General features: G+C 43.8%; 1 protein-coding gene across 1 annotated transcript; it reads right to left on the reverse strand.

Moving 5' to 3' along the window:
- Positions 1-433: 433 nt before the first annotated feature.
- Positions 434-23,897, reverse strand: cacna1fa (calcium channel, voltage-dependent, L type, alpha 1F subunit a). Its single transcript, XM_056422060.1, has 47 exons — positions 23,516-23,897; positions 22,527-22,716; positions 22,263-22,368; positions 20,445-20,584; positions 20,116-20,261; positions 19,860-20,012; positions 19,570-19,766; positions 19,029-19,132; positions 18,792-18,934; positions 18,633-18,701; positions 18,486-18,552; positions 18,362-18,388; positions 18,100-18,260; positions 17,784-18,009; positions 17,437-17,644; positions 16,761-16,881; positions 16,586-16,658; positions 16,361-16,424; positions 16,213-16,270; positions 16,018-16,114; positions 15,720-15,849; positions 15,566-15,625; positions 15,339-15,445; positions 15,004-15,091; positions 14,786-14,893; positions 14,021-14,073; positions 13,167-13,313; positions 11,442-11,643; positions 11,157-11,315; positions 10,959-11,069; positions 10,762-10,845; positions 10,073-10,093; positions 9,828-9,962; positions 9,664-9,729; positions 9,423-9,514; positions 9,151-9,310; positions 7,208-7,335; positions 7,015-7,111; positions 6,822-6,924; positions 6,655-6,756; positions 6,382-6,506; positions 5,449-5,774; positions 5,189-5,359; positions 4,151-4,530; positions 3,019-3,131; positions 2,588-2,920; positions 434-1,080 (listed from the first exon to the last, which is right to left on the reverse strand). Exons 1-47 carry the CDS (start codon positions 23,529-23,531, stop codon positions 874-876), a joined length of 6,174 nt encoding a protein of 2,057 aa, XP_056278035.1. The 5' UTR covers positions 23,532-23,897; the 3' UTR covers positions 434-873.
- Between the last annotated feature and the right edge of the window lie 16 nt (positions 23,898-23,913).

Here is a 23,913-nt window from a genome sequence, read left to right on the forward strand (position 1 = left end):
CACGGCGTAATTAACTATATATTAAGTCTACTCTTAAATGAGGTGACTGTGTCTGCCTCTCGGAACTACAAGTAGTTTTAGTGAGCCCAGCTCTCTAGTGGGGCAATATGGTACTACAAGCTCCTTAAGATATGATGGTGCATCACCAATCAAGGCTTTGTAGGTTAAGAGAAGAATTTTAAAAGTGATTCTTGATTTTACAGGGAGCCAGTGCAGAGCAGCTAATACAAGAGTAATGTGATCTCTTTTCTTAGTGTTAGTGAGAACACAAGCTGCAGCATTCTGGATCAACTGGAGGGACCTAAGAGACTTATTAGAGCAGCCTGATAATAAGGAGTTGCAGTAATCTAGTCTTTATTTATAATCACACAAATCCAATATTTCTCCAAGATAGCAAATACTGTTGGGGTCACATTATTTGTGTAACAATGTATAAATGTTTAATTAATCTATAGTTTTATTATTTTAGATTTTCTTTACAGCTTATAAAGGTGTATAAAGTGAGAATAATTCAAGTACAATACAAAATGAGAGTACAATGCAACAAAAAAAAAGATCCTCTGACATAATGATGCTAAGAGCTACAGTTCTCTTCACCCTCAGTGGACCCTGTAAACCACGGCTTAGTGTTCAGTAGTTGTGAGTCCTGCCACACACGGACGTCTGAAAACCAGTGTGTGAGATTATGTGTTGTGTATGTTTGTGTGTGTGTGTGTGTTTTGGCATTTACAAGTCAAAGTGTATCTTCCTGTCCCGTTTGTATCACATCGTTCTTACACTTGAGCCGTCCAGTCCACGTTCTCTTCTTTTTTTCCTCCAGAGAAAACGTAGTCACTCACTTTCTCTCAAAGTGTTTGTCTTGTTTCGCTGATCTCAGTAAGAAATCACGCAGTTCATTTCATCGGCCAGTTCCTCCTCAAAGCGAGACATCGACTGACTGGCCCCGCGAACGATGAGGTCGGTGGCAGCGCTCTCCATGTCGTCCAGACTCATGTGGCAGGCTTCGGCAATCTCTCGCTTGGCAAAGCTCACAAACTTCGGGTCCCTGGCGAAGACACCGAGACCCTCGGAGATCAGGATCTGAACATTAGCGAAGAGGAGGAGAAAAGCAGATGAAGAAGGTTGTAACAAAGGGATTATGTTCTTAGCCACTCATTCTCCGTGACACGCTAACATAACGCTGCATGTCTACGTGAGCGTCATCATGTGCACAGAACATTTTATCAGCTGTAAGGGTCACTTACTCCAATTGAAATGCAAAATGGATCAACTGTATTTCTTTTATTATCATGTAACAGAGCAGGAACAGCAAATATATTTACATTTACAAGCCTTTTGGAAGAAAGAGGAAGTATCAAACATGACGAAGAATTTGTGTCAGTGCTGCACAGATATTTAAGCTTCAAATTTGATCAGCATCAAAAACACATTTTGTCTTTGTACTGTTGATGTTTGGACAGTTGTTTTGTATTAATATGTATAGGGTTAGTATTATATATGCTTATCCTAACATATTAGGATAGGGTCACAGTTGTTTAAGTCTGTCAGATATACGTTTATACTGCATATTAATAGACGCCTTTCCAACGTGCTGACAATGAAATCGATTGGGGACAAAATCCAAATCTGTTTTTCTGTGCAATGCATTATTACAACAGATAATGTTTATCCATAGATAATGAGGTTTCAACAGTCTGAATTATTCAAATCAATTGAGTATCGCCAAAGTTACCGTCTTTTTCCAACCAATTCATTGTTAGTGTCCTCTATTTACTATTGTTTAAAGGTAGACTTGAACAATTGTTAACCTACCTGTCAATACAGCTAATAACTAGAATGGGCACTCGGTAGAGCGCATACCTTTGCATATCACAAGATTGGGCATTGAATTATGAACATTTTGGCATTAGTTGCATGCCAATTGGACACAAATGTATCGTGCTATGGTAAAAAAAAAAGATGTTGACCTTTCCATGACCTTGACCTTGACCCGATTGATCCCAAAATCTAATCAAATGGTCCCCGGATAATAAACAATCATCCCACCAAATTTCATGCAATTCGGTTCAATACTTTTTGAGTTCTGCGAAAGATTTTGACCTGTTCATGACCTTTGACCTTGACCTTTGACCCGATTGATCCCAAAATCTAATCAACTGGTCCCCGGATAATAAACAATCATCCCACCAAATTTCATGCGATTCGGTTCACTACTTTTTGAGTTCTGCGAAAGATTTTGACCTGTTCATGACCTTTGACCTTTGACCCGATCGATCCCAAAATCTAATCAACTGGTCCCCGGATAATAAACAATCATCCCACCAAATTTCATGCGATTCGGTTCAATACTTTTTGAGTTTTGCGAATAACACGCAAATAAATAAATAAATAAATACACGGCGATCAAAACATAACCTTCCGGCATTTTCAATGCGAAGGTAATAAGCAGATATAGTTGGAACTATATTGGTTTATGTTAAAAAATAACATTAAATGTAAATATTAGGCAAAAAAGTCATTCAAAATAGCTCATTAGTTTCTAAGTTGCTATTCACTGAGTAAAACCCCATGCTGCATTATTCCTCACCGACTCGACCAGGCTGTCTGCACTGCCTTTGTCTAAGAAGCCCTGGTTGACGGGGGGCATCCTCATGCTGCTGAAGGTCCTGGTCTGACCGGGGTACCAGCCAGGTGCTCTGCCTCCTGCAGGGAGGCTGGCAGAGCCGTCGCTCCACAGCGACTGGCTGTTGCCGGTGGCTTCGTCCACCAGGATCATGGGGCTGTAGACGAGTTTGCCCCTGCGCCCCGGGGGGCCGATTATTCCCGGTAGGGGAGCGGCTCCGGACGATGTCGCGTTCACCCAGGAGGCCGATGACATCGAGGACACCCTGCTGGGCCGGGAGTCCAGGCTGTGCCGTGTCTGAGACGAGGGAGCGGGAGCAGGAGAAGACGGGTGAATCGCGGTGAGACGCACTGGGTGTATGACTTCTGACATGTGGAGATGTGCCGTTGCTTTACTTGTAGGTAGGATCTGGACGGTGCCGTGTTCCCACGGTAGGTCCCAGGGATGGGGAGGTTGTCCGTACTGCTCTGTGGCCTCAGACACTGCAAGTTAAAGGACGGCTTTCGACCTGAAACAATAAGCAGGAAAGTGAGTGGAAACTGTCCAGGATGCACAACAATAATATCATAACTCTGTGTGGAAGGTTTTAGTATCAGCATCGCATCTTAGGGCAAACATCAGCAGGTCTGAGCCCTCAGTTTGTGGAAGATTTGGTTATAGACAGATTATTGCACCATTTAGAAAATATGTGAAGGGTGTGTTGTTGCTCTTAAAGGTCCTCAGAATTTGTAGTTGATGCTCTGCTTGATTGGTCCAAATCTGCCAGTAATTAAACTACCATGAACACATGAAAGGCTGGGGCGGAGCGGCCTGCTTTACCCGGTTGGGAGTCCAGCCTCGAGCATTAGTAGTGAAGGCCTGTGCCTACAAACTCATTCATGCATATATCACTTTAAATTGTAACACTGAAAAATGCCCGCCACAATGTCCTCGTCAAATGTGACAACAAAACGTCTCGTTTGGTTCGAACAGCAATCAAAGTGCCAAAGAAATTCAATGTCCCCACATAACCTTCCCCCACCTATCAAAATGTGCAATATCCCCATATAACTGTCCCCTTTCCCCTCTTTCTTTTCATAAGATAGGAACAGCACTCAGCACTAGCCTATTTATCGATGTATTAACCTCTGCCCTCTCCTTTTTTATGTTGATAACATGTTTTTTTTAAACTGTACTTAATACTGTATATTTTATCACCTTATGTACAGTGTGTTTTTTCTATTTGTTGTTGTTCTTATTATTACAGTGTGATTGTACCTCTGTTGACTCGGAGAGCCATGCAAAACAATTCCAAAGTGTCTGGACTGTTGGTCTAGGCACAAATGGCAAATAAAAAACCTTGAACCTTTTACCTTGAAATTCAATTCAAGACAGGAAACAGATTATTAAAATATTCACAGATTCATTTTTATGTTGCAGTTCAAATGTTAAGTTGTTAAAACAGTATAATTATGTACTGTGATGTGTTAAAATAACAAACAGTAGTCCACTAGCACAGATGAACAAAATAAAATGCATGCTTTTCACCTTGTGGTATGAGAGGAAGCAGCCGTCTCCTGACAAACTGGGCGCCATTCTTATTACCATTGTAGCTATTCCCAGTGTAACCACTGAAAGTGCTGCCGTGTCCATTGCCGTTCATTGTACTTCCTTTGCCATTGGCCCTGATGATGCTGCCGTTGTCGCCTGCGTATCCGTTCCCATTGTATCCATTCGTGGCGTAGGGGGTGGGGCTTGCAGTGACACTCCCTCTATTCACGTTGGTGTCATTGTAAGCGCTGCCATCAAAGCCACTGGCCTCAGGAGCATCACACGGTGTCTCCACAAAGCTGCCGGTACTTCCCAGGCTCTGGCCATTGTAGCCCGTCTCCGGTGGAAAAGGAGAGACAACTTCCGGATACACGTACCTAGAAGATCCAAGAGCGTTGGTGTTATTTTCACATTCTTACAAAAACAAAAAACAGTTTGACATCAGGCACGTGAACAGATAAACCTCTCGTGGTGCTCAAGCACCTGCCCTTTTGCCCTGGATGAGAAAACTGCCCCTTTTTCTGGAGACAAATGTTTCCCTCATTCATAAGTATTTAATAAAAATTACTTTCTCTGTCATCAATTCCCTCCAGATGTATTTTGATATCTGATGGGGCTTTTTAATTTATTTTTTTACATGAGTACCCATTAGCCAATCAGAACGCTTGTACTGTCGTTGCCATGTAATAATTCATATTTATTCATAAAGAAAATGTAAGTTAGCCGTCTAATCCTGCCAAGAGGAAACGCAGGTCGAGGACCCCATAATTAGTGTAATGCTGCTTATGTTTCAACTCTGTCCGAACTTTTTTTTAGCGATGGATGCCCTTTTTTTTGGTTTGAGCACCTGCCCCCCAAAATGTCTGTACACGTGCCTATTTGACATTATGGTAAATGTGCATATTTAATTGTCCTTTGAGAGTATCAATCTTCTCATCTAACTTACAGCAATCAAGCACATATACTTGTATTCAAACTATTTATTTATTACATACATGTTGTATCTCTCTCCTCACTTTCTAGCGTGTGTCTTACCCGTCTACTGATGCTTGGATTTCAGCGTCCGCTTCAATGCAATAAACCTGCTCATCTACTTTGGTTGGAGTCTCCACAATTGGTTCTTCGTATACTACCTGAACTATCTGTGGGGGAGGAGGTAGAGGTAGAGGAGGAGGAGGAGGGGGCAACTCACTGATGGGGTCCTCCCTGAACCGGAGAGGAAACAATTCATTGTGACTTTTAAAAAAACAATACAGTCCCAATGTGTGAGTGTATATACAACGAGAGGAACACACCTGATGAGCAGGGCTTCAGACCTCACAGGCTGCTCGGTTACAACGCTGACTCCTGCCAGCTCTGATCCGGGTCTCTGGTGCTCCTGCAGGCCCATCACCTGCTCTGTGACCACGACCTCTTGGTCTCTCTTGGCCTCGTGTTCCATGAGCACAGTTATCTGCTCCACCAGCTTGTTTAGAGGCGTTCTCGGGGGCTTGATGGTGGCTCCTGGCAGGATGTCGAATAAATCATCAGCGACCATCACTGCATCCGCAGCCTCTTCAAGGTCACAGGCCATCGCCAAACGCATCTCTGGAGCCAGGTCCTGCAGCGTTCGCAGCCCTAACTGAGGACACACACACAAAAAGTTGGGATGTTTTTGTAGAGTTCCACATATGAAGGCTGACAAACTTATTTGGAAGCCCATCATGGTCCAATATGCAACTGACATACTGTATGTGATGTGCAGACTGGAAACCTCCAGTGCACACACGCTGAGAGTGGAAGAGAAGTTGAGGACTTCTTGTCTCTCGCAGTTAAACTAAATATTTGCACATTCATAGAAGATAGAAAAGTAAATTTTAAGGTAACTGAACTATTATATGTAAAGCCTTTTTAATTATTGAAAGAGAAGTGCTTATGTATTTCTTTAAGATCTTTAAAATCCCTCCCTTTCCAAGCGTGTTGCAGACCCATGGTGGCCTTCAGTTAACATCAAGATTTGAAAAGGCCTCTCTGGAGCAAGTGTTTGGTTGATCCATTCTGAGCTACGGTAGATAAATGACAGACTTATTGGAAGAGGACCCTCTATAGATATGAAGGACTCATTCAAGGCTAACAAAAACACACAATTTCCTGTTGTCAGGTGATTTATACCCCAATGACAACATTATTATATTCCGTTGTTCCCAGTAAATCCCCTTAAATCCAACACACTGGTCTTTTAAAGTCACCTGCAGAGAAGCCGCCCTGTCCTTCCTTTTGGATTTCCTCTCCCTCTCCTTTCTCTTCCGGTACTTTTTAAAGTAGTCCTGAATCAGGAAGCTGGCATAAAACTTCCCACAAGTCACCTCATCCCCTGAGAAGGAAAGAAAAAAAGAGGAAGTTAGTGAAGGAAATGTGCAAGGCCAAGTGAAAGGCATGCGGTATATGTTTGAAAACAGCTTTATTTCCTCAGATGAAGGCATGTTATTCCTGGCTGGCATCGATGTGAGTTCTTGTCCTACCTCTAGGGGGAGGAATGACTTCATTAATGAGCTTGGGCTTGGTGCGCTTCCAGAGCTTCTTAATGATCAACTTCAGCTCTTCATTCTGCTTGTCGATGGGGCCTGAGGACGACAGCAGCATCAAGCACCGGGCGTGAGAGTCCGTCTGTATGTGCGAGTACACAAACCTTCAGTCTTGATCTTGAGCGACGTTCTCACGAGAGCAAACAGGGTAGCACTGAAGGTGACTGTCCCGTCGCCGTGCAGAGGGACGTTCATAGCAACCAGTCTCTGAGAGGACGGGAGAAGCAGAAGGGAGATCTACCTATCTGCTCATGTTCCTCGCATCGAGTCTGCAGCTCTGAATTCGAGTCAACTCACCTTGCAAGCAACACGATGGGGACACAGTTTTCCGAAACCGAGAGGCGGTTGAATCCGACGCAGCATCGTGACGACGTCGATGTGTTTTATACGGCCGCTGTGGGAGACAGAAAATCATACATTTACTGACAGATAGGAATATTCTGGGAAACGCAGAGAGGAGCCGAGGGTTGAAGAGAAACAAGGTTCTTACGTGCCCTCGGGATCGTAGTCAGACCAAACTCTCTTGAACTCATCCAGGTGGTGAGTGCCGAGCACGGTCCAGTCTCGGGTCAGGTATTCAAAGTTGTCCATGATGACGGCAATGAACAAGTTGATAATCTTGATGCAGAGGAGGACAGAAACAGAAGAGCTACTTGTCACCAACATGCCACTTGTGAAACAAGATTTCATAAAAATACCCTTTCAAACTACTTATGTAACAGTTTAGCTCCACGCCTTCCTTTTTGTCATAGTTGTTTTCATCCTGTCACACCATCTCGTCAATCCAACTCCCCTCACCTGCCTCTGATCACTCCCTCGTTAGTCCCTCATTCCCTTCACCTGGTCCTCACGCCCTTCTCACCTGCAGAGCATCCCCTCATTAGTCCCTCACTATTTAGCTCCCTCACTTCCACTTGTCCTCTGCCAGATTGTCTTGTGTTTTCGTGCCAAGTTCTCCAGCGTTATTAGAGTATATTCCTGACCTGCCTGTTCTGACCTCTGATTCTCTGCCCCGCCCCTTTTTGGACTTGTTTGCTTCTTCGACTGATCTCCCGGTTTTGACCCAGCCTGTTTCCAACCAAAGACAGTAATCTTTGTTACTTCTGTCTGAGTCGTGCTTTTGGGTCCACTCTAATAGCGTCGTGACAACTTAAAATGGCTCGTCATGGTTTATGACTATAATATACGCTTAAAAAAACATCCGTGATTAAAATACCGTCAAATGAAATTCATGCACTTAATGTGCTCTGAGGCCAATTAATATAAGGAGCTAAAAGTAGACCCAATTATCTCGATGGAAGCCTGTGATTGTTTGCCTCTATATGCATGTGATTCATTGAGTGATCTTTCATAATGACGCGTACGTGCGTCAATCTATTCAGTTCTGTGAATTTTGCATAAACCAGCAGCACAAAAGGGGTCCAGGTCTATTTTAGGGAGCTCTGCTAAAGCTCACAGACTGAGGGATGTCAGCTGTCCACGAGAGAGTGAAACCTCAGAAGGAACGCCAGACACACATGAACCCGGACCCTGTGGTTGTAAATCTGGCTTCAAGGAAAACAAATGGTTAAATCATTCCAAGTAAAGGAGCGTTATAAACTTGAAGTGAACTTAAAGGATCAGTGAGCAGCAATTAGGGGGATCTATAGGCAGAAATGCCGTGTATAATCACTAGAAAATAAGCATCGTTGTGTTTGTCTATATCTAGATATGGAGCAGGTCCTCTTTTCAGAGTCGGCCAAAACAACGCTGGCTTCGGATCGGGACATTCATGTTCTTCTCTACTCTCGGCACGCGAGGTGAAGTTTCAGTTGGTTGCGATCTGCAACATCACCACTAGATACCACCAAATCCTATACACTGCACCTCTAGGGTCCTGGGAACCATATATAATTATCTCTCATGATTTCATGGCATTAATGGTGATTTTAAGCAGGTAACGGGTACATTAATTTTCACTTCAGATCTCCAAAAGCTAAATAGAGGATGAGCTTCCTCTCATGAGCTAGACTTCATATTGGACTTTGTTCTCCAGGTTTAAAGTGACCTTCCTTCAACCTGTTTAGACGTCTAAAAATAGCATCATGAGGTCATGGAAATGCTCGCACAATATTTGCACTCTTTTAATTCAGGAGTTTGGCTGTCTGGGTTAACTAAATCCACCGACGAGTGAGTTCTCCAAGGAGCTGGGAATTGGAGGAGGCCGGGATAGCTTTTTTAAACTGCTGCTGCTCAGTTGTTGTAAGACTATCCTCTCGGCTTTCATCCGACTGTGATCCCACTTGACCCGATAAAGCCTGTAAAGCCCAAGTCTGAATGAATTATCCCTCAATGTACTTCAGCGTCAGGAGGATGTTTCTACGTGATATTAAAAGGAGTGAAAGTGTTTCACTTCAAACGGTCTGAGAAGAGCGGATCCTTAATCCTGCTCACCAGGTAAGCACAGAGCATGAAGAAGCTGATGAAGTAGATGTAGGACAAGTTGCTGCCGCAGCTGAACTCTTCGCCGGGCTCGGTGTCGGCTTCCGGGTCGCAGCGTCTACCGGGCAGAGCTGCCAACATAATCTCCTGCCACTGCTCTCCGGTGGCACACCTTCAGGGACGCAGGGACGGCGCAGCGTTATTTCAATTTGACCTTTACTCATACACACTCGGATCTTCTCTGGGAATGCTGTCATGTTTAGGCTGTGAAGCTAATGGCTCACCTGAAGAGCACCAGAACCGCCATGAAGAACGTCTGGAAGTTGCAGTTCCTGTTGATGTGCGTGTCGTCATCGATGGCCACTTTCCCGAATGACTGGATGGAAAATACGAAACAAACAGTCGAACCATAGAGTCAATATGATGAAGGCGGTCTGTCTGTAATGGTATTGGCAGTTTTCCCAATCATTATTTCGTAGATTGATTCCTTTTAGTTCTGGACTTCAAGAGATACGAGGGACAAACCTGCATGCCGATCACAGCGTAGATGAAAAAGATCATCGCGATGAACAGGCCGACGTAAGGCAAGGCCTGAGCACAATGAAGTCAAGTGTGATTACCAAAAAAAAGGACTCAATGAACATCGTGACAAGACAGCGCTATCGACCATTTGTGATTTATTCGCCGACCTGGAGTGACTTGACAAAAGTCCAGAGCAGCGTGCGAATGCCCTCTCCTTTGCTGAGCAGCTTCACCAACCGCAAGACTCGGAATAGACGGAAAAATGTGATGGACACTTTTCCGCTCTCTCCTTTTCCAGGACCCTAGAACAAAACATAAACAGAGAAATACATAACTATATGTGTATGTATAGTATGTTGAAGTATTAGTGTAAGACACATGTAGGGTTGCAGCAGTTGTGCTCAGCTCTTACCTCACCGTGGCCGCCTCCTCCCTGTGACAGGTACCAGGTGGAGATGCCATGTGAGAGGAGACAGATTAAAAAACTATTAGGATCGGACATGAATGGTTACACTTTTCAAGTAAATCTCAATTTCAATGAATTATTATTTTGATTTTCCATTGTGTATGAATTCTGTTCTTGTAATAGTGTTGTTTCCACACAACCAGGAATACAACTCTGGTGAAGGGTGTACAGACAGATTGTAATTTTTTTTGGGGGGGTTGGGAAAATGAAAAAAGTCACATTTTCACTGAATACTAGAATCAGCCAATAAAATACCCACTGAAATCGGCAAAATTTCATAAGAAAATACAGAATACATGATGTCAGTGACCATGATGGCACTAATAGTGTTGTACTAATCTGGTTTCATTACCAGTATCGGATTAACTACTTTATATGGTACACAAAGGGCTTTTTACCAAGTTAAATATTATTGTGTTCTGTAAGTTATGAGCATTGAATAATTGTTGTTGCCAAAGTAAATGTTGGAGCACATGGAGCTTATCTCAGTTTTGAGAAGATCCTGAACGTCTGAGTTCTTTTTTTTAAAGACAATGCTACTGTAATTTTCTAAGATTTGTTTGATTGTGTATGACAACACAACATGAGCTTTCTGAAATGCGTTTTGTTGTTTTTCTCAAAATGGACAAACTTACGCTAAACTCAGAGACGGCGATATCCAACACGCTCCCCACGACGATCAAGGCGTCAAAAGAATTCCACGGATCGATGAAATAGTGCTGCAGAGGAAAGAAGGAACAAAGAGCGTGCCGGTCAAACACACGGTCGACTGGGTTGAATGTCGTTTTCAAAAGTGAAAGGGTGGGGGGGGAGGGGGAGAGGGGGGCCTCACGTGAACACGCAGAGCCAGTAACTTGATAATCATCTCGATGGTGAAAACCACAGTGAAGATCATGTTGAGGATGTCCATGACGGAGGTGAAGACTTTCGACTGCTCGTAATGCTGCGAGAGAGAAGCAGCATCACAACACGTCAGAGGGCGGAAAAACAAGTGGATTTCTCTGTGTGTCATCAAAGAGCTAAAGGATACCTGGACAGCCAGAGTGAGGGTGTTTCCCAGAATCAGCGCAAACATGACGTATTCGAACTGGCTGGAGTTGATGATTCTCCAGAATTTGAGCTGCGACGGATTTTTAGGGATGTAAATCTTGGTCGGTTGGGCTTTCAGAGCGTAGTACACACACTGGCGCTGGACAGGAGGGAGAATAAAGAAGAAGAGAGCGTTAAGACACTCTTCACTTTGTAAATCCAAACACAAGTATCGCGCAAAAAACAAAAAAAGATTCATTTATTTGAAAGTTTGTGAAGTTTTTACTTGATTCTTGTTGAGTTCACAGTTTTTGAATTCAGCTTCTCCTTGCTCTCGAAATGTGATGATGACGAAACCCACAAATATGTTCATCATGAAGAAGGCGATGATGATGATGTAGATGACGAAGAAGATGGAGATTTCTACTCGGTAGTTGTAAATGGGCCCTCGGTTGATGGCGTTGGCATCCACTGACCGGTAAAGGAGCCTGTAAACAAAAAAGCAAACGCAGTGAAGAAAGGAGAACGCTTAAAAAGTCAGGAAGGTGATATTCATTTCATTTCTTATTGTCAAAAATACCATTAAAAGACAAAAAATAACAATTAATCCAAACAAGTTTTGCCAATATGGTAAAACCTGTTGATTAAAAAATATCATTCATGAATAATTTCTAAAATAGTTATATATAATGAATTGAATATAAATATGTAAATTTGAATGCAATAAACCAAATGTTGTATGTAATATTCCAATTTGTGAAGCGACTGTTCAGGGCTACTCAGCTTAAATATTTCAAAGGGAGGGGGTACATTATTGAAACTGCAATGAGTTTGTTTTGAATCAACCTCACATACACGATCACTTGCACAGCAAGCATGTATTAATCCACAGCAGAAAATAGAAACAACAAATGCACTTTTCTTTCCTGTTTGGTAATGTTTTAAAAAAAACTACACTGCATTTAAACAAATTAAACTAGAACGGGCACTCGGTAGAGCGCATACCTTCGCATATCACAAGATTGGGCATTGAATTATGAACATTTTGGCATTAGTTGCATGCATTATGGGCAGCACGGTGGCTCAGTGGTTAGCACTGTCGCCTCACAGCAAGAAGGCCCTGGGTTCGAATCCCGGTCGTCCCGGTCATTCCAGGTCCTTTCTGTGTGGAGTTTGCATGTTCTCCTCGTGTCTGCGTGGGTTTCCTCCGGGTACTCCGGTTTCCCCCACCATCATAAAGACATGCACCGCAGCCTCACCCCGGTTCGTATGGATGTGAATTAATGTTGGTGGTGGTCGGAGGGGCCGTAGGCGCAGATTGGCAGCCACGCTTCCGTCAGTCTGCCCCAGGGCAGCTGTGGCTACTGATGTAGCTTACCACCACCGGGATGACTGTGTGTGTGTGTGTGTATGACTACTGGACTCTGGACTGTAAAGCGACTTCGAGTGTCTAGAGAAGCGCTATATAAACTAAATGATTATTATTATTATTATTAATTGAACAAAAATGTATCGTGCTATGGTAAAAAAAAGATTTTGACCTTTCCATGACCTTGACCTTGACCTTTGACCCGATTGATCCCAAAATCTAATCAAATGGTCCCCGGATAATAACCAATCATCCCACCAAATTCCATGTGATTCAAGAAGATTTGACCTGTTCATGACCTTTGACCTTGACCTTTGACCCAATCGATCCCAAAATCGAATCAACTGGTCCCCGGATAATAAACAATCATCCCACCAAATTTCATGCGATTCGGTTCAATACTTTTTGAGTTTTGCGAATAACACGCATACAAATAAATAAATAAATAAATACACGGCGATCAAAACATAACCTTCCGGCATTTTCAATGCGAAGGTAACTACATATTTGTGACCAGATTTCAAAGATGTACATATTCAGTAGGAACGGCAGACAATTTAGGGAAGTCAGAGAGGACATGGACCAACACATTATACATTTGTGACAATAAAACAATTATTAGTTTGTAAAGTTCCTACTCACTGTGGCCAGCCTTCAAACGTCGACACAGTGAACAAAGCCAGCATGCCCATCAGCACATTGTCAAAGTTGAAATCACTGTTTTCCCAAATCCTCTCTCTCACCATGGGGTGGTTCATATCGCCATCTTTATAGACCACAAACGTTCCCCTGAAACCAGACAAACGCACAAATGTAACGACGGTGACGGCGTGTCAAGCTTTATGTTGTGTAGGCCGATGGTTTTCAAAATGGGCGGCGGCCGCCTCAGAGGGGAGGCTCACTGAAGTGAAGAATACATATTACATTACTTATTAAAAGATCACATGGTGTGTGCAGCCTAAATTAAATGTGTGTACTTTGGTTCAAGAGATAGTTCATCAGTCAGACAGCGTATCTTGGCTCAACTGTTGAGTGTGATCGAATAACACACTCATGATTATAGCAGGGTTCATACACAAGTTGACCAATATATTTCCATGACCTTTCTATGACCTTTCCATAACTTTAAACCAAATTTCCATGACCAAACATTTGTGAAATCTCAGTGTATACATGAGTATACAGCTTAAATGAGACAATAGTTTGATTAAAAGAATAACTATTTCTAAAAATCTTTATTCTTTTAATCAAACTGTGTAAATAAACATATGAATATAACAAATTCCCATGACTTTTTCCAAAGGTTTTGGAGTTTCATATTTTTCAATGACTTTTCCAGGCCTGGAAATAACCATTTTAAAATTCCATGACTTTTCCAGGTTTTCCATGACCGTAAGAACCATGTTATAGGCATCGAGGAATTCAAACAAGTAAACTAATGGCGGGCCTCAGACTTTGAAAACCTCTGGTGTCGAAAATAAGACAAGAATATTCACCTGCACTCCACAGGAGTGTGTTTGGCTTCATCTGTGCAGCTGTAGAATCTGCCCTGTAACATTAAAACACCGGCACATTCAAACCATTCACAACCCTCACTGTCCACATCCCTTTTAAATTAGTCCCGTGAGAAGAATCTGTACAATCTAGATCAAAAGCTCTTTTCAAAGCTCATAATGTACATTTTTTGGTGGCATTGTTGGAAATGTGTAAATTGAATATGTTTATTACTGAGTCATAGTTAAAAGTGCATTTACATTTGTGTATGTACACACGAGGGGGCAAAATATTAGAAATATTTCTCTATGCAGATTGATTAAAATCCTTATTAAACACCGATTGATCATATTTGTGCCACATAGAAGATAAAGATCTATATGGCAGGAGATAAAACTGCATTTACAGTGATCTGTACAAGCGAGGTGAACCTGCCTGACAGGAAGGTAAGAGAGGGAAATGTCAGAAAAGAAGAGCTTCACATTCAATATTAGAATATGGTGATTTAGTCTGAGAGATTCTCAAAGGACAAACGATACGCAGCCTCCAGTCTGCTTCTCCCTTTTATTCTTATTAATATATGACAAACACCTCTCAATATAATTCAGTCCAGTACAACACCACCGCGAACCTCAAAACGCATCATTTATTTAGCACCTCTACGACATGCGTAGATTACAACTGAACATTAAGTTGCACTTTATGGCATAAGACTGTACAGGTGTACCTGTTAAAGTGGCCAGAGAGTGTAGTGAGTGAAGGTTTACCTTGAAGAGCTGCACTCCAATACAGGCAAACATGAACTGAAGCAGCGTGGTGACAATCAAGATGTTGCCGATGGTGCGGATCGCCACGAACACACACTGCACCACATTCTGTGAACCGCCGAGGACGCGCCACACGTCATGTCAACCGAATGAACACTTGCTTTATATGTCGTTAGAAAGGAAAAAGAAAAAGAAAAAGAAAAGAAAGCGCCGCTCACCTTCAGTCCTTTGGCTCTGTTGATGGCACGAAGAGGCCGGAGCACTCGCAGCACTCTGAGGATCTTGACCACGGAGATCGCACTTGAACTGAGAGCAACAATACAAACATATTTAGAGGCAATAAAACGGAGACATAGGGGGGGGGGGGGGAAACTAAGGCAGATCGGACTTGGAAATAAAGAGCGTAAAGTATAAAACTCCACTGGGAAGGTGAAATACTCTTTGTTGCCCCCAAATCGAAAGACTTTTTAAAAGCTTTACAGCGTCACAAATATGAATTTTTCCGTCAGAATTCACCCGTGTGCAGTTTGTTTTGAAACGGTGTGTTACTCACTGTAAGAAGAAAGACGCGAGCGACACGCCGACCACCACCAGGTCGAGGAGGTTGAAGGCGTTTCTACAGAAGGAGCCGGAGTGCAGAAAGGCGCCGTAGACCGTCATCTAGTGCGAGGGAGGGAGAAGAAGACACACACAGTGATGTCAAAGGGACCGTTCTCCTGTTTGTTTGAATCGCACCACGCTCCAGCGGTTTTAGTCCGTTTAAACCAGCACGGCCGTTACCTTCAATACGATCTCCACCGTGAAAACCGAAGTGAACACGTAATCTGCATAGCCGAGCACCTGGGGATGAGAGGAGCGAGGACTAGGAATCAATCTTCCTCATTGGGAATGAACGAGCAGATGGACGCGGTCTGCCTGGTGCCGTCGCTCTTACGATGTTCCTGAATGAGTGGGATTTGATTGGATCCTCGGCAGCCAGGGAGATACTGCTGAGGATGATGAAGACGAGGATGAAGTTGGTGAAGTAGTGGTGATGGATGAGGTTGTGGCAGGCGACTCGCAAACTGACAATGGGAGGGAAATTACAAAGAAGAGGGGATTATTTTAAGCAACGTCCTGGTGTTAAAGCATACCGCACAACGCGAGCGTTAAATCGGTGTCGAGTTAGAGAGTTGCATTCTGGGATTAGAGCAGATTTAGGTCCATTTGGCGCACAAATGATCTTAAATTACCAGTTTTTCTTTCCAAGAATGAAGAAGGAGCTCCCATCAGGGATTGGGATGATCTTCTCTTTGGGTCCTGAGAACTCCGGCTTTAATGGAGCAACTCCTACAGTGAAATACAAAGAAAACAAGACATGTATTCGAGACAGTTAAACTTTTCAATCTGCTGTTTCTGCTGCAGGTCGTGATGTCCGTCAAACTCACCCTCCAGGCCCTGGATGGCCCTCAGCTCCTCGTTTTCCTGCCAGTCGTCCTCATCGTTCTATAACCGAGACAAAGGATCAGCCGTTTGGCATTTCACGATTTGGTTTTGTCCAATATGGGGTCGGAAATAAACAACTCTCTTCTCTACCCCTGCATCTTCATCCTCTTTCTCATCATCCTCATCCCATTCTTCTTCTTCTTCCTTTTTGGCCCTAAAAAAACAAACAAACTGCGATTAAGCTAAGGGGGAATTGTTTGAAAATATATTTTTTTCCGTATGCGCTGATCGTCACATCAGTGTGAGTGCAGCAGGAAAAAGAAAGATGATACCAATACCACTTATCACTGTCACCCTTTCTGACGTCTAACTTACTCGACTTTGGTCTTTCCGCCGCCTCCTGCCAAGTTGTCCACAGCGATAGCCAAGAAGACATTGAGCAGGATGTCTGATCACAAGGTTAAGGAGTCCACTTGGTTCCATTTGGAAATAAAGATTATTCATTTGATGCTCATCAGACAGTCGGTGCACGGGCACCGAGAGAGGATACAGTTACCACAGACAAAGAGGATGACGAAGTAAATGCAGACCACCATGTTGGGGAAGATCGGCCCCCCGTAGGCCATAATGCCGTCGTACATCACAGCGTTCCAGTCCTCTCCAGTGAGGATCTGCAGAAGAAAAGAGACAGAGCAGACACACAGGGTGAGAGGTCTGTGATTGACACCTTATTACATAACGGGGGTTTCAGGGCTTTTACTGCTGGGTGGTTGTGTGTTATTATATTTATGTAAACTAACCATGTTCTTATGTTTGTGCCTATATCTCTATATGTTGTCTTCAAATGTAAAGTACTTTGACTTTGACTTATACACACTTATATACACTGTATATGTATATATATATTTAAATTGTCTGTTATTTTATTTTATTAAATTAAATTTGTCCTGCTCTGCTTATCCATCTATATATATATATATATTATATATCTATATATATACATATCAATCAATCTATCTATCCATCCATTCATCTATCTATCTATCTAGATATATTATATTTCTATATATATACATATCAATCAATCTATCTATCCATCCATCCATCCATTAATCCATCTATATATTATCCATCTATCTATCTATCTCTATATCAATCAATTAATCAATCTATCTCTCTCTACATGGATGAAATGTGCTATATCAACATATTGCCATGTCAATCACCTGAAAACATGTGAGCAGAGCCTGAGGGAAGGAGTCGAAAGTACTCCTCTTCATCTGAGTCTCGTCAAAGTTGAATTTGCCTCCGAACAACTGCATGCCCAGCAATGCGAAGATGATGAGGAAGAGGAAGAGCAGGAGCAGAAGGGAGCAGATAGCTTTCATGGAGTTGAGCAGCGAGTTGACCAGGTCGGACAAAGCGGCCCAGTGCCTGGAAACAACAAAGAAAAGCATCGGCACACATCAGATATTAAAAAGAAAGAAAAGAATGCTGATAGATTTCTTTCACTGGTTCGTTCCTCGTTGCAGCCGACTGAAAAGCTCCAGACGCCTTTTTACACCTCAGTTACCGAGTCATCTTGAATATCCTGAGCAGTCGGATGCAGCGCAGCACGGAGATGCCGATGGGCGGGATGAACTGAAGCTCCACGAGCAGCGTCTCGAGGATGCCGCCGCACACCACGAAGCAATCGAAGCGGTTGAACAGCGCCATGAAATAGATCTGCAGGCCGAAGGCGTACATCTTCATGAGCATCTCCAGAGTGAACAGCAGCAGCAGGATCTTATTGGCTCGCTCTGAGGGACGCGCGGAGAAGAAGATGTTTTAGTGGCGTTGTGTGTCAAGAGTTCAAGCTCAGCGGTTTAAATGAAGGAACAGATTCTCACCTTGCATTTCCGTGAGCCACGTCGGCTGTCCGTAGTGCTCGGAGGCACTGGCCACCGTGTTGAGAAACACCAGCAGAAGCACCAGCCAGTAGAAGTTGGTGGTCTTGGCGGCCACACGGCAGTTCTTCCTGAGTGTATGATTCAGCTGGCACAATTGGTCACTAAAAAAAAACAGAGGAAATAGTATTTGGAATGAGGTGTGCACATTAGCAAGGGTGTAACAACTAATGAAATGAGCCCTTTTTCCTGTCTCTCGTCTCACCAGAAGCTATTCGCCATCATCTTTGCCCTGGGAAAAGAGGAACGTGTGCAAATCATGAATTGACTTCACTGACGCCTAAACGCCCGCCGTGAATCAAACCGTCGCTCTCCCGCGGTTTTCTTACACGAGAGACGCGCAGAAGCCGCTGTCGTCGTCGAGGTACGCGATGTCATCGTCCGAGTCCGACTCGGCTAAACACAAGAGATTCAGAGGGATCGGCTGTTAAGTCACGTTAAATAAACGCCACGGCAAACGCCGCCGGCTGACGTACCTCCGCCGTCCTCGTTGTGTTTGTACCAGCCGAACTTCTTCATCATCTTTTTCTTTGCGATCGCGGCGCCTGCGAAGTAAAAGAGAGGCAGATCACGTGTAAATATAAAGCCGCGGGGAGATGCTTTGGTTTATCTTCGCGGACGCGTTTAACACCGACGTTTGTTTCCCTCCTCATCCACTTCCTCGGCCTCGATGAGCCAGTCCATGTAGCCGACCATGTCCTCTTCCATCTGCTTGCTCTCCTGCGCCTTCTGCAGCTCGCCGCGCGCCACGGCCTTTTCTCTTTCCTTGGAGAACTCTCTGAGCACAACATTCAAAAGTCAGACGAGGTGCTGAAGACGGACACAAAATGATTCGTTTTGCTTCTGATGAGCTCCGTGCTGCAGCAACCCACCCGCTCAACACACCCAATACGAGATTGATGATGAAGAAGGATCCGAAGATGACCAGAGAAACAAAGTAGACCCACGGAATCTCAAAGCCAATGGCGTCATTCATCTGTGAAGAGGGGCGGAGACACACGAGTCCAGGTGAGCATTTTCCATAGCAACAAACGCATGTAAAACTAGAATGGGCACTTGGTAGAGCGCATACCTTCGCATATCACAAGATTGGGCATTGAATTATCAACATTTTGGCATTAGTTGCATGCCAATTGGATACAAATTGACCGTGCTATGGTAAAAAGAAGATTTTGACCTATCCATGACCTTGACCTTGACCTTTGACCCGATTGATCCCAAAATCTAATCATATGGTCATCGGATAATAACCAATCATCCCACCAAATTTCATGCGATTCGGTTTTAAACTTTTTTTGTTACGCGAATAACACGCATACAAATAAATAAATAAATACACGGCGATCAAAACATAACCTTCCGCATTTTCAATGCGAAGGTAACAATGTGGAGGATCCAGGAACATGCGAGTACCCAGTAGAGAACATCTGTCCAACCCTCCATCGTGATGCACTGGAAGACCGTCAGCATGGCGAAGAAAACATTGTCAAAGTTTGTGATGCCGCCGTTCGGGCCTTCCCACTTGCCCCGGCAGTCAGTCCCGTTCCCGAAACAAAAACGCCCGCTCCCGGCAAACGCACATGGCGACGGATCATCTTCCACCATGAGACCTGGAGAGCGGCGGGGGAAACAGCATTGAGCCAACACACCCATGAAATATGGACCACGGATTACAAATCCGGTTGAGCTCACAGAGCACAGACCTGTGCTGCTGGAGTAGCACGTCTTGTGCATCCTGCCGATGAAAAGCTCCAAGCCGATGATGGCGTAGATGATGATGACGAACATGACCAACATACCGATGTGCAGAAGGGGGACCATGGCTTTCATGATGGAGTTCAACACGATTTGTAAACCTGGGCGAAGGAAGACACGCACGTGTTTTGTTCCGATGGCACAAGCGGGATGAAGCCACAGGAATAAACATGCGGCAGGAAGAAAACATTCAAAGTGACGCACTTGGCACTCCGGATACGAGCCGGAGCGGTCGCAACACCCGGAATGCTCTGAGAGCTTTGACATCGAGGCCTCCGGGTTTTCCCGCAGCGTGATGGCCCTCTCCTGGCTTATGGTCCGTCATGCCCTCTGCCATCACACTGAACAACCTGCACACACACACACACACACACACACACACACACACACACACACACACACACACACACACACACACACACACACACACACACACACACACACACACACACACACACATCACAGCTGTTAGAACTTTCCTCTCTAGAAGCGATGGCAGATGCAAATCGTGACGACGCGCGGCGGCACAATACCCGACGATGACGATGAAGAAATCGAGCAAATTCCATCCGCTGCGGATGTAGGCGCTGGGGTGCATGACTAAGCCGTAGGCAAGGATTTTAGTGAAGGTCTCGATGGTGAAGATGACGAGGAAGACGTACTCGACTTGTTCCTGAGGGGAAAAGAAAAGGCAAGGTATAGATGTTTGGCAAAATTTTACTTTTTTCAATTTGAAAGGAATGAATTTGGAAAAGAAAATGTCAAGCGATTGTCACAGCAGAATAAAGACATTTAGAAATGGATTTCTCTTCGCCACACACATGCAGTAAGTGGCATTAAGTGACTTTTCCATGCGACTTTCTTAAAACCGCGGGTGTCATCATTAAAGGCCGACTGCGGTGGCTTCCTAACCTCCTAACCTACTGCCTAACACATGCTTACGCCTGTCTCTGGATCCCTTCTCTGTAACCTTCAGTTTAAAGCTTCTAATCACTGCTACCACTCTCACTAGGCTTTAACGTCAGGCTGACACAATAATCCAGACCTCATGTGGTTTCATGAAAGGTGTGTGAAATTCACAAAAAACAGTAAGAAAAATTGTGATTTTACGTGATACAACTGTGAGTCCCTGAGAGGGGTGGGGGGAGGGTGTATGTTAAACTGTCAGCTTACCTTCTTTGTGCAATCCAATAAAGGGATCTACTTACATCGAGCCTGCTGCATGTGTGCGTGTCCCTGCTACCCCTTTTATTAACATCGACTACAATTAAATTCAAACATCATTTTTACCCCCTGCCAACAAGGCAAGGAATACTTGCAACAATGTCAGAAAAGGAGGGACAAAGAGAGAGATTAAGCAGATGGTTGGCGTTTAAGTCTTTCTTGATCCCTGACAGGGTCACTTTTCCCCTCCAACACGATTACCTTCTCACTAAACGCTGCTACCTTCAGCAAAATACCAAATGGAACTGTCGCAACGAATCGAGCGTCCTCAAAAGGACTGAGAGGACGCGAGAGAGGAACATCTTCTCGGGAGAATCCCGCAAGATGTTCTCAGTGAGTCGAGCCTTGGAAACATGGAAACATAGGGACGGCGGTAAAGAAGCTCAGACATACTTCCCACACATCGGCATAGCTCCAACATGACAGCTCCATTCAATCCCTTACAGGTGTAAAACACAAGGCCAGCGGGCCGAATGCGGCCCACCTCGTCATTTTATGGGGCCCCTGACGGCTTTAAAGACATGTGATCACCTTTATATCCCGTGCTTTTATTTTGAAGGTTACAAACTAAATGGATTTGTGCTATAATATTAGAGAAATGTCCTTGTATACAATATTTCTACTCTCGAATAAACAATAATCAAATGCAAAGAGAGTTATTTGAAAATGAGTTTGACACCCCTGCCATAAAGGGATCAACTCTCTCTCTCTCTCTCTGTGTGTTTGGGTGCATCAATGAGATAATTAAGGGAATGCATTATTGGGTTGAGATAGTGCACTTTTATTTTGAAGTGTATATGTTATATGTGCAGCAAGAGGGCAATAGATGTGTATACTTCTCAATAGATAGCTGACAAAGACACATCCTTCTTGTAGAGTATACGGGATGTTTTCTGAAACAATTGTGTTCTACGGTATTGGGGATTTTTCCAGTTATTGTTAATAATATTTTTTTTCTTCTCCCGATTCCATACCATGTTATATTATGGTGATTTTAATCTTCCATGAGATACACTTGTCTTTGAGCCTGTACTTGCTCTAATTAATACCAAGCTCAGCGTACCATGAGCGTTAAAAATGAGTGAAAGAAACAGGTTGAGCTGCTGTACATCTGTCCACAGACTCACCAGTTGGTGATTGGTCGGGTTGGAGTCGTCATCAGGGTACGGCTTGGTGATGCCCATGGCCACGCAGTTGGCAAAAATGGCCAACAGAATGAAAATATCAAATGGCTTGAGGAGTGCAGTTAAGGGCACAACAAAGTACACACAACATAGTAATATATCTGTAACCCACCAACACTTTAACATATTCTTACGAACACATTATACATATGCATGCAGGAACATAAACGTACACAAACAACTGGGAAGCGAATCACAGAAGGATATTTCCACTCCACGAGGGCCAGTGCTGCCATGCGGATGGGGTTGCCGAGGGTGAGGCAGCAGAGGGCTCGGGGGGCCCTGAGGGCAGACTTGTTCGCCTGCATTGCCTTCTTGGACCCCCCGCCTCTTTTTCTGGTTGAGCCAGTGGACCCAAGGGTGTCTGACTTTTCTCCCGCCCCCCCAGGGGGGGCATCTGTCAAAAGAAAATACCAAAAAAATAATCAGTAACTTTATTTTTCTGTGTTTTCAAACATCCTGAATGTGAAGTTGAAGAAAGTATAAGAATAAGTACAAATATGTGTACATGATCAATGATTCTGGGCAAATTAATGATCAACACATCTGGTTAATAGACATATAGAGTAATTTGCTAATAAGTAAGTATATTGGTGGATACCTTTATTGTCAGTCAATCAAAGTACAGTTACTAGTATCAGCCCTGTGTATTATCAAACACAATTAATGAAGGACGTAAAGTTGACTGTAGCAACAGGTATTCTGTCCTGAAGGCCTCAAACTGTCGGACCAGATGTGACCTACTTCTTTAGTGGAAGTGACATGGCACTTAGCCCACTATCCCTATACAGGCCATTGATCACCTACTGACAAGGCCCTGCCCAAAGAATTAGCCTGCAGGTACATGGATTATCTCTCCCATGTACAAACTACCGAGGAGCAAGAAATATGAGCAGATAAGAACATATTCAATATGTCCACACTTGTGTTTAATTATTGTTAAAAGTGCATTTGAGTTGAATCGTATAAGAAACATGTGTTATTCGCTTTATGTTTGACCAAACTCATACTGTAACAGTGGAAATATTATTTATATAATATATTCATCTTCCACCAACTGTCCGTGCATGTGATTTCTGTTCAGCATATTGCTTTACAGGACAGTTGCTCTGGTGGTTTTCTTAGACTTTGACGCCATGACGCGCATATTCTTCCTACTCTGCGCCCAAAAATAACAAAGTGAGATAAGTTCCAACCTTTCTTTGCCTCCATGTCCGCAGCTTATCCACCACGAAATCACTTGAGAAAACCCACCATCAGCTCCTCAGGGGATCTGCGATGCGTACTGGATCACAGATATGAATGCGGGCCCCAAAAGAGAGAACTTTCTCGGGGTACAAACAAAAAGAACCATGTGCCGCCTGTCATTTCACATCCACGCGCAGCGCGCCGTCGCAGCCGAGAGGCTCCAGGCCATCCTGCTCCACGCCTGCTTGGAGCCCAGCAATACGATTACAAGTTGTGGTAGTTCCTTCTACGCGTGTAAATACAATTTAAAAAACGGAATCACTTTTATCCACGCAGGCACACAACGGGGAGGGAAAAGCAACACAGCCGCGTCCCCATACCCGCGGTGGTCAGACGGCAGGATTAA

Source organism: Pseudoliparis swirei, chromosome 9 (genome assembly GCF_029220125.1).
Source record: "Pseudoliparis swirei isolate HS2019 ecotype Mariana Trench chromosome 9, NWPU_hadal_v1, whole genome shotgun sequence".
Classification (NCBI taxonomy): Eukaryota; Metazoa; Chordata; class Actinopteri; order Perciformes; family Liparidae; genus Pseudoliparis; species Pseudoliparis swirei.